The sequence below is a fragment of the Nymphalis io genome, chromosome 25 (assembly GCF_905147045.1).
Source record: "Nymphalis io chromosome 25, ilAglIoxx1.1, whole genome shotgun sequence".
In the NCBI taxonomy this organism is placed as follows: Eukaryota; Metazoa; Arthropoda; class Insecta; order Lepidoptera; family Nymphalidae; genus Nymphalis; species Nymphalis io.
Genome location: NC_065912.1, coordinates 6,459,660 through 6,470,867, shown reverse-complemented (window position 1 = coordinate 6,470,867; position 11,208 = coordinate 6,459,660). Strand labels below are relative to the sequence as shown.

General features: G+C 33.5%; 1 protein-coding gene across 1 annotated transcript; it reads left to right on the top strand.

Annotated features, from left to right (window-relative positions):
* The first annotated feature begins 2,165 nt into the window (after nucleotides 1-2,165).
* Nucleotides 2,166-9,308, top strand: LOC126778053 (uncharacterized). The gene is made up of 4 exons (XM_050501401.1): nucleotides 2,166-2,171; nucleotides 3,104-3,264; nucleotides 4,661-4,860; nucleotides 9,082-9,308. Exons 1-4 carry the CDS (start codon nucleotides 2,166-2,168, stop codon nucleotides 9,306-9,308), a joined length of 594 nt encoding a protein of 197 aa, XP_050357358.1.
* The last annotated feature ends 1,900 nt before the right edge of the window (nucleotides 9,309-11,208 follow it).

The following is an 11,208-nucleotide window of genomic DNA, read 5'->3' as shown; positions in this document are numbered from 1 at the left end:
TAATGTTAGTTACTTATTCACTTAATTTTGATTCACCGCTAAAAAGCGGTACAGCATATGAACTTCTATTCCATTCAATCGATTGCGATGACACTTGATATATATGCAGAGGTCTACATGTTCTTTGTTGTTTCGTTATTAATATATACGTCAAGTGCTAGGGTTTACCTCATCCACACTTTACATACCAAACAAAAATGCAACTATTTATATACTCTAGAAGTCAATCGCGTAACAGTCATTTTAGTATAAATAAAAAATGTCATTTCTAACGATTTGTTAACTCTGTGGTCTCATCGACTTCACATTGTAGTTTTCTTATTTAATTTTGTCAATGCAATTTACTTCTTTATCGAATTTATAGCGCTCAACTCACCAATGCCATCTTCTACTTGAATTTCACTATTAAAGGAACTTTGATAAGTTTTAAACAGTACTTAGTACTTTTATACACATACAATGAAGCTTCAATATAATTGCATTTGTTCGTAATTTCTGGCTTAGTATGATATTAAGATTCGCAGATTTTAATTTTGGAAAAGGTTAAATAATAACAACTTATATTAAAAAAGAAATGAAACTAACTTAACTAAAGAAGCAAAAAATAGACAGTTACGTAATAATCGACAATTCTGAAACAAAGACATAGATGGTTATTGAAGTAATTTAATTTTAATTAAATAAAACCTATAAAGAAATAAGTACGGAGTAAAATGAATAAAGAAATAGAATTTCGCTAACAAAATAAATGCATTTTTCTTACTATTATAATAAAATGTTCTATACGCGCCACGCATAAAATGGTCTCTACTCCATTTTACAGCGGCGGAGAGTGGTCGCGACGACATAACAGAGCAGGGCGCTTGCCGTCACGACACACGACTTGATTTCACGATGAAGGTGGCCATAAAAAATTCGCATCAAATTTAAAATCGAAACAAAAATAATTATATTATTATTAATTATGTAACAAATGATGTTTATCGATTACATATAAAATAAATAATTGGGAGATGGCCTCTCTGATTTTGGCCACGGCGACCAATTTCACACTTGTCAAATATAATCTATTCCCTACCCTCACACTCATAATTATATTGAGAATAATCATTGATTAATTTCTACGTAAGTTAAAAATATTGACATAATCTATTTGTCGTTTAAAATACTTGAATTAATATTTTATGAAGATAACTAAAGTTATATAGAAAATAAAATATAAGCATTTGACCCGTCTGTGAAGTGCGCTGCTAATTAAGAAAGGCTTGTAGAATTATTTTTTTAATTTACAAAGTGTGTCCCTAAATCTAAGAGTGTCCACATCTACTCTATCTGAGAGTGTCTGAAAAACCGACTAAGAAAATTGCTGATAAGGGTTATCAATAAAAGTATTTTCGACTGAAAATTCATTGTTCGGAAAAAGTCTGGACTTCACAATGTATAGCCGTACAAGCAAACCACAACACTAATGATACTCTTGACCAGGCCCGGATTTAGAGATCCAAGACCCCTAGGCAGTTTGAAATTTGAGGCCTCCCCATTTCAAAGCGATTAGAGAAAAATTATATCACCTTTAGCTGGGGCCCTTCGATTGGTTTCTTTCAGAACTAGGCATAAATTCGCGTCTGCCCTCGTCACAAGTCTTAATAAAAAATTGTAATAAAGTTTAAGTTATAATCGAAATATAATAATTAACAAAAAAATTGTGACCGTTCTTTAAAAAAATAATAAAAATAGCTTTTAATAATTTAATAACATTTGTAGAATTAAACAGATTGAGACAAAAACACATACGATATATTGTATAATATCCATTTAAGATACTTTGAAGAATTTTAAAAGATTTTGCAATTTAAAATACTTAAAAGTGAAGTACCCTTTTTACATGGATTCCTTCATTGCTTTATTCCTTTAGAACTACTTCAAATAAAGTGCTCTTTAAAATAGATTATTTTGAACTTTACTTTGTATGTTTACGAAAATCTCGTTATTCTAATGGCTAGTTTGTAAAACAGATCTCGAGGTTCTGGGTTCAAACACAGGGTTCGGGCAGTAAATCGCTATTGTTCTTTTTTCGGCAAAAACAAATTCTCAGCGAGTTATCACAGCTCGAAAAGGACGTAAAGCATCAGGCGCAGAAGTCACATTGTTGTTCCATCCGGATTATGAGAGTGAGAGAACATAAAATACTTATTCGCTTGAGCACTAAAAAATGGATGATAATGTATTTGTACCCACAATATTCAGTTGAGATAAACGTGTTTTATTCACTGGAACGTTTAAGCCATTAGTTGTGTTCCAATCAGATATTAATATAAATTTTTAATTATTGTTTAATAATCCTAATATTACAAACACATATATCGTATGAAAGAGAATAATTATTAAAGTATGTAAGAAAATTAATTTTCTATTTATTTGTATATGCCTAAGTTCTGATTCTATATATTACAAAGTTTAAATTTCAACTAATAAATGTTTGAAATTTATAATATCGCCTAAAGTTTCCAATACACAAGTATTTAAATTAATTCGTACTTCTAGAAGTTTCTGCACGACTTCTAATTTACATGCAAATTTTGATCTTTTTTTTAGTTTAATATGTAATTAAATATACTATTTTTTATATTCAACACAAGAAGAATAAAATAATAAAATATTTACATTAAAGCCTTGAATATATAAAAATAAAACTTAATAATATCTAAGGTACGAAGCGTGACCCCGTGGAACGGTGGCAAGAAAATTAATAATGTTCAATCACTTTCAACAAATCGTCAACAAAATTTGATACATACATTTATGTATATTATGTATGTATAATATAAGTTTATTCTTAATAATATTTATAATAAGTTCCCTTATGTCTGGTTACTTTGTAATGAACAATTTTTGCTTACGGGTAGTAGAAGTTGTATACGAGGTGTAATTTAGAAGTGTTCAAATAACAAACGTGCCGTAAATTTCGAAGTCGTATGTATGTATGTGAAGAGTAGGATTTATACGAATTTTGTTATTCGTCACTTAAAAACTACAAATAGTACAAATAATGATAAATATAAAAAGGTATACAAAATATTTTATGATGTATTTTTTTTTCTAGATGTCAACATCGGAAGAAACGCTTAAGCGTGGTCTCACAAACAAATGCGCGTCACGGGAAACCTCCTCGTGCATCGCAGTCGAGCTCGTTGGATATGTTGATAGAATGTTGAGAACCGCTGCCTTCCAGCTGTCCGATGACCTAATGATTATTGATGAGAGGTACAGGTTCATTTATACTAATTAAGTTCTCGATGCTATATATAACGCCTGCAAGATCTTCAAATAAAAAATTCAAATATTTATTCACTTTTATAATTTTAGTAACTAAAATAAATAAGTATTTTAATAAGTACTTTACATATTATAACGCGAATCGTAGCGAAATTAAATGATTTGAAATGTGTTACCAAACTCCAAAACCTTCTCCTCAAAAAAGAGGAGAGGAGGCCTTTAGCCCAGCAGTGGGACATTCACAGGCTGTTACGGTTACGGTAGAATGTGTACAATAAATTGTTTCAATTTCACCAATAAGTGGTTGTATTTTGACTACATAAGTTATATTTGTACATAACTATGTACAACAAATATGGTATCGACATATATATTTTGAAATATATATAAGTAATATAGTATAAGCATGAAGTATACACTACAAACATAACCAGTAATAATATTAACAAAAAAAAAGTAAAATAAAAGAAAATATTTACATCCAATACAAACATTCATTGAATTGATTTTATTGCTTCAATTTGAAAAGATTGTTCAGACGGTTAAAATCGCTTTTTGTTTATAGCTACAGCGGATTAAAGCGATATAATCGCTGCTTCTTCAGACATACTAAGTTTTCGATTTCTGTCAATTCTTAAAAGCTAATCTCATTTGCTCAAACACTAACTTCCAAAACTAATTCCTTTGGAATTATACAATTTATTTAATACTCTTATTTATAATCCTAAAGATATATAGATAGTCTTCACAACGTTCTCTCGTAGCTTTAACGATTATTGTAACTGTCCAATCTCAATTTGAATTTCCATTAATAACAATGGAATCAGATTTGGGTAAGTGGCGTAATAATTCCAGATGATATATTGTAGTGTTACCAATTAATACAGTAATTTGTTCCTGCATTAATTGGTGACGATCGTCGATCGTATTTGTGTTTTACAATTGGTAATAATTCGATCCTCGCGTTTCGTAACATGAAGTTTGAATTTTCAAACGCCAATACGTGATTTTGGTTCGTTAATTAGTAAATAGCGATATTAATTATTTATTTTATATTTGAAATTGAGTTGATTTCTAATTTTACTTGTTCAATTTTGTACTATAAAATAAATAATTATTTATGTATTTATTTGAACAGTTTATATAATGGTAGTTAGATAGGTAGGCATAACTCCAAGAGATATTATCTTCCAGGTAACCCTATATTAAAAAGATAATATATGGTAAATAGGGTTTATTGTGTCAAAATAGGAAAGTAAGATCGACATACGCGCGCTTTCAGCTGCCACTGTATATGTATAGCAGATTCAATAGTTACCTTTTACGATAGATTTATAAATCCTGGATTTGTAAACCCCCATTCGATTTTTTATTTTCATTACAGTAATGGTGCCGCAGCAGAAATGCCCATTAGGCCAGAGACTTTTGCACGAGCTGGCAATTCATTAGAAGACCAGGCGCAACAGGTCATCTTAGACAAGCTCTGGAACTTCGCCACAACTCGTTCGCTGAGATACAGACTTCTGGATAATGCTGATGTTGTGATCGCTGGCAAGAAGGAACAGGATGGAAGCTTGGGTGTTGGTAAGTTTTTTTTTGCGTTGTTAATGTTTCGTAGTCAGTCTATGTAATATATTGCTTATTTTGAAGTTATTAGTGATGATATTCCTTAATGTATAAGAACACATATTACATTTTGGCGATTATATCAATCTAACGAACGTACTCTTAACACTTCATTAGTGTTATAAAACATTGAGGGTAAAAATTTAATTAAAGGTTTCGAATGAGCTTGAATTTAATATGGAAATATGATAAATGTTATTGAATGTTTTTTAATAAAAACTATAATATATTTTTGCCTGTTTCCTTGCTTTACTTTAATGATGCTATTTGATTATACACATTCTAGACTGTAATGACTTCTCAAGTATTAAAAGTAGTTTAGTTTCAAGCGTAATTGCCTATGTTTAGGCGCTTTAATGTTAGTTTTAGTGAAAATCCTAATTGCCTACGTTTAACCCTACATTGTACCTAAACTATGTACATATATAAAGTGGTTTTTAATTGGAGTTCTAACTCAGTTTGAAAAAATAATACTTATCAATTAAATGACTGAACAATTATCACGCTCCAATAAATAAAATAGTCATTAAATATATTATTGTGCCTAAAATTTAAATTAGTCTACTAATTCTTTTAGCAGCCGTCGCTATTGGATCTTTGTATTCAATTATATTATATTCAAAATATTCGAAATTTGAATTTTTTTACAGCAACTAATATTCCAAAAAGTTTAGATATAAAAAGTTTATATATAAATTATTGTCAAATGCTTAGAGTTAAGCTTATCATATTGTACATTAAGACTTGAATTGAAAAAAAGGTGTATGTGAATGAAAAATTTTGATTTCAAATGAAGCGCTGTAATCTTGTAAAGTGACTTTTCAGCGCAGCAATACAGAAATACAATGTGACTGTATGTTTGTTAGGATTTCACAAACGTCAATCAATCAATCAATCAACAGCCAATCGTTGTCCACTGCTGAACATAGGCCTCTCCCAAGGTGCGCCAAAGCTCCCTGTCCTCCGCCTTCCGCATCCAGTTGGTGCCCGCCACCTTCTTAAGGTCGTCGGTCCACCTGGCTGGAGGGCGCCCTACGCTGCGCTTGCCGATTCGCGGTCTCCACTCTAGGACTCGTCTGCTCCAACGGCCATCGGTCCTACGACATACGTGACCAGCCCACTGCCACTTCAGCCTGCTAATTTTGCAAGCTATGTCGGTGACTCCGGTTCTTTTCCGGATAATCTCATTTCTGATCTTATCCTTCAAAGATACTCCGAGCATAGCTCGCTCCATAGCACGCTGAGCGACTTTGAATTTGTGGACTAGTCCCGCAGTTAGTGTCCACGTTTCGGCACCGTATGTCATGGCAGGTAAGACGCATTGGTTGAAGACTTTCGTCTTCAAACATTGCGGTATAGACGACTTGAGGACTTGACGAAGGTTGCCAAATGCTGCCCATCCCAAGCGAATTCTTCGATCGGCTTCCTTCTCGAAGTTGTTCCTACCGACTTGTATTATCTGTCCTAGGTAGGTATATTCACTAACAACTTCGAGAGGTTTCCCCTCGACGTATATCGGTCCCGGCACGACATGCCTATTGAACATGACCTTGGTCTTGTCCAAGTTCATACCGAGACCGACACACCGGGAAGACTCGCCTAGGCTACGCAGCATTTCGGTGAGTTGTTCCAGCGACTCTGCTATGATGACGATATCGTCGGCAAATCGAAGGTGTGAGATGTACTCGCCGTTTACATTGACTCCATACCTAGTCCAATCCAGCGTTTTGAAAACGTCTTCCAACGCGTTGGTGAACAGTTTCGGGGATATTACATCCCCCTCTCTCACCCCTCTGCGCAGTTGGATCGCCTTCGTCTTACAGTCCTGGATGTGGACAGTCATTGTAGCGGCGTTGTACAGACATCTCAGTACCTCGATATATCTCCAATCGATATGACATCTCTGCAATGAGTCGAGCACTGCCCAGGTTTCGATGGAGTCGAAGGCTTTCTCGTAGTCCACAAATGCCATACACAGCGGCTGATTGTACTCTTCGGTCTTCTGCACAATCGGCCGAACAGTATGGATGTGGTCCACGGAGCTGTAGCCTGATCGAAAGCCGGCTTGCTCTGGGGGCTGGAACTCGTCAAGTCGTCTGGCGAGACGGTTCGTGACGACTCTTGAGAACAGCTTATACACGTGACTCAGGAGGGAGATTGGTCTGTAGTTTTTCAAGAGGGTTTTATCACCTTTCTTGAAAAACAGTACCACCTCACTCCCGCTCCACGTTTCCGGGGTCTTGCCATGTTGGATGACGGAATTAAAGAGGCTTGCTAGCTCTTTCAGGACCGGAGTCCCGCCTGCCTTAAGCAACTCTGTTGTGATTCCGTCATCTCCCGGAGCTTTGTTGTTTTTAAGCTGTTCTAGAGCCGCCCTAATCTCTCCTTGGTCAACGACCGGGAGCTCCTCGGAGTAATGGCGCATAAGAGGGGCGCGCTGGTCATCAATACTGATTCCCACGGGTTTATCCGATCTTGAAGAGAACAACTGCCCATAAAACCTCTCTACTTCTCCGATAATCTCGCAGGAATTACGCTAATCTATATATACGATTATCTATACTTTATTTAATAAGAACACAGACACGTCAAGGGATGCTACTTTTTTTTGTTTTTTTTTTTATATATATAATTTTAATGAAGAAATTATAAAATTGAACTTTCCAGAACCTTTAACGATTAATGCCATTGTATCACGTAATTCTTTGTTACGATATTTTATTATTATTCTTACAGTAACAGTAACAGCCTGTTAATGTCCCACTGCTGGGCTAATTCCTCCTCTCCCTTTTAAATAAATAAATAAATAAATAATATCCTGGGACATTTTTCACACACGGCCATCTGATCCCAAATTAAGCTTGTATAAAGCTTGTGCTATGGAAACCAGACAACTGATATACTACATATACTACTTTTTCTTTTGTAAATACATACTTATATAGATAATTACACCCAGACTCAGGACGAACAGACATGTTCATGCACACAAATGTCTGTCCTGGGTGGGAATCGAACCCACAACCTTCGGCGTGAAAGGCAAGTGTTCTACCAACCACGCCAACCGGCTCGTCTCCTTTTGAGGAGAAGGTTTGGAGCTTATTCTACCACGCTGCTCCAATGCGGGTTGGTAGAATACACATGTGACAGAATTTCAATGAAATTAGACACATGCAGGTTTCCTCACGATGTTTTCCTTCACCGTCAAGCACGAGATGAATTATAAACACAAATTAAGCACATGAAAATTCAGTGGTGCTTGCCCGGGTTTGAACCCACGATCATCGGCTAAGATTCACGCGTTCTAACCACTAGGCTATCTCGACTTTATATTCTTAATATATATCAAATCAAACTGAATAGATACTTAACGCTTATTGGTCGCGCATCGCGTCATCGGTTATCATTGGAAAAATTAAATAAATTGGCTTGGCCAATGGTCGTTATTACTCTGCAGTACCTCCAATGAGCTGTTGCTACTGTCATAGAAGCAGAAGAAACTCAATTTGTGTTTATTCATCTCTTGGTGGTGGTGGAAAAAATTGGGAAGCTATCTGTTGAATAAAATTGGCCACACATGTATTCTTAGTGAACCTCTAATATGTATTCTTGATGGCTCGTATTGGAGCAGCCTGGTGGAATCAATTCCAAGCTCAATATTGTCCTATGTGGGACATTTACAGACCGTGTACTCAGATAAAACTTTTTTCCCATTTCGTATTATTTTATTATCCATTATTATTCGCCTTTAAATAATTATCATCTTCAAAGACAATTTTTCAACTTGAATTACGAGCTGTCAAGGCGATTGTGTCTTCCCTAATTAGGTGCAAAGCAATTTATTTTTGTTGAAAATATTTAGACGCTAAAAATTCAATAGAAAAATATAATTGGATTTAATATAAAAAAAGAGACGTTGTGAGAAAATAATATTCAATGAATATTATTATGAGAGCCGATATTGCTGAGTGGTTAAAACACGTGAATCTTAAGCGAAGATCGCAGGTTCATACATGAATTTGAAACACTTAATTTTCATTTAATTTTTCTTCTTTTCATTGCATAAATTATGTTAATATCAGGTGTCCATGAGCGATGGTGACACTTACCACCAAACGAGTCGGTCGTTTGCCCCGAAAAATCAAAATTAATTTTGACCTAATTTTATTTTTATTATAGGAGTATCGATGAAAGCCCACAAATCAATTGAAACTGGAAGAGCCAGAAATAAGAACATAGGTCCATTCCTGGCGGCTGCCGCGATGAAGTTCGGTCTCCTTGGAGCTCTGACATTCAAGGGCCTCTTCTTAATGGTTGGAAAGGCCCTTCTGATCTCCAAGATCGCACTTCTCCTAGCCACGATCATCGGCCTGAAGAAGCTATTCTCTCCTCAGGTGACCGACTAATGATTAACAGCATGGATATGAGTGATCTGCATGGTATGATATCGCATGCACTTATTAAATTAAGTGTTTATTTGCAAATAATTTTAACTGGTAAAAAAATGTTTAGGTAATATTTAATATTATACATCACTAAACTCTGTACGTTTTTTTTATTATATTAATAAAAAAACGTTTGCGTTACATATATTTTTGTTTCAATCTTCGAATACTTGAATAATTATTTTATTCATTTATTTAATAATATAAACAAATAACAATGAAATGGCACTACAAAAGCCAAGAAAGAGTGCCTTTCCGTCAATGCCTTACATACAACATATTGATTGTATTCAACTAATCGTGAGTAAGTTCAATAAATACTGCATTATTTTTTTACCAGTTAAACGCATGCATGCATGCAACGCATTTTTAGGAACGTTACTGAGTAATGCATGAGTAAATATTTGTAAAAAATATTATTGTTTTTTATTCAGCGTCTTGCACTTTCATGCGGAAGTACTACATTTAATTATTTTGTAAATGAATACCTTCAAATCATTATTCGATATGTTTATTTATAGTTAAATTTTAAAACCGTTTCGAAGCATTTTATGATCGTTTTTTTTCTATAACGATTCGTTTTGCTTCAGCAATGCTATCCTGTAAGAACTCACTTAATTACTCATCAATGAAATGTTGACAACTAATGTTGATATACTATTTTGATGCGTGTATTCTTGAAATATTGTAACTATAATGATACGCTTCTTGATATTTCACGACCGATTTCTGCGATGAGTTTTCGATTTGCTCTTAAAGAATAGCTCTAACTCTTCTGGGTTAATGTATAAAATGACAGATAGAAGTATCCTTCAACTTAACAAATAAAAATGTATGTTAGTATGTTTTTCATCTATGCATTGCTAAACCATTCATCCGATTATGGTGAAACTTTGGTGAAACCGCGAAGGTTCCTAACAAAAAAATACGAGCTTTTTTATGTCCTTCAATATAAATGTTATATGGGTACCCATACGTTATGTAGCCGGAACAGATAGTTGGTGTATTTCTATAAAAAAATATAAAATAGCAATAAGACTATCCGTAAGCAAAACGACTCGAATGCATATTTCAACCGAACTTAAATCTTAAAAAACAATTTTTAACTTACATTAACATTTTTATAAGAACTAATATACGAATACTTTTCAGGCTATCATCAAAAAGGACTAAATCATAATCGTGAATGGGTCCTGACGGAGTAACTTTAACCTGCAAGGTTTAACCCGCAACTAACAAACAGCAGATAAAATTACAGAGTTAACAATAAACTTATATATAACTATAAATAAATTAGTTATGCCAACAATATAGTCACATTTCGTCAACAAATGTTGTATTTAAGCTTATTGTTAACTTTGTAAATGGAAACGATTTGGTAATGAATGTAAATAATTTTTATTTATTTATTTATATACTTATACTTACTACCTTGTACAGTAGCTGATAACGCATTTATATAACAAAACATACATAAGCGGTTGCTTGTTAAATAATAATTTAATAATTTATTTAATTAATATACTAATGATTATTTATTGTGGATTAAATGGAATATTCACTAATTTTTTTATTTTTTATTTTATCCTATATAATTATTATATATTATAATTTTTTATATACTAACGATTAACGAAGCCCTTTTAACTATTGAATTATTATTATTTAGGTTATCTTAATCAGTGTATATTTTATATATTTATATAGAAAGCGGATTATTTTAATTAAACAAAAAAAAAACTAATTTCAAACCGCCATCTTGGTGGTGGATAGAAAGATAGTCATTATTGTCGCGACTTATCATTAATTCTTGAATGTGTTCAATTGTGTTATTAGGTTTTTTAAGAGTAATTTACATCAA

Coding starts and splice junctions, on each gene's coding strand:
- LOC126778053 (XM_050501401.1), top strand. Junction 3,265..4,660: donor CTAATGATTATTGATGAGAG/GTACAGGTTCAT, acceptor TTTTCATTACAG/TAATGGTGCCGCAGCAGAAA. Junction 4,861..9,081: donor GGATGGAAGCTTGGGTGTTG/GTAAGTTTTTTT, acceptor TTTTTATTATAG/GAGTATCGATGAAAGCCCAC.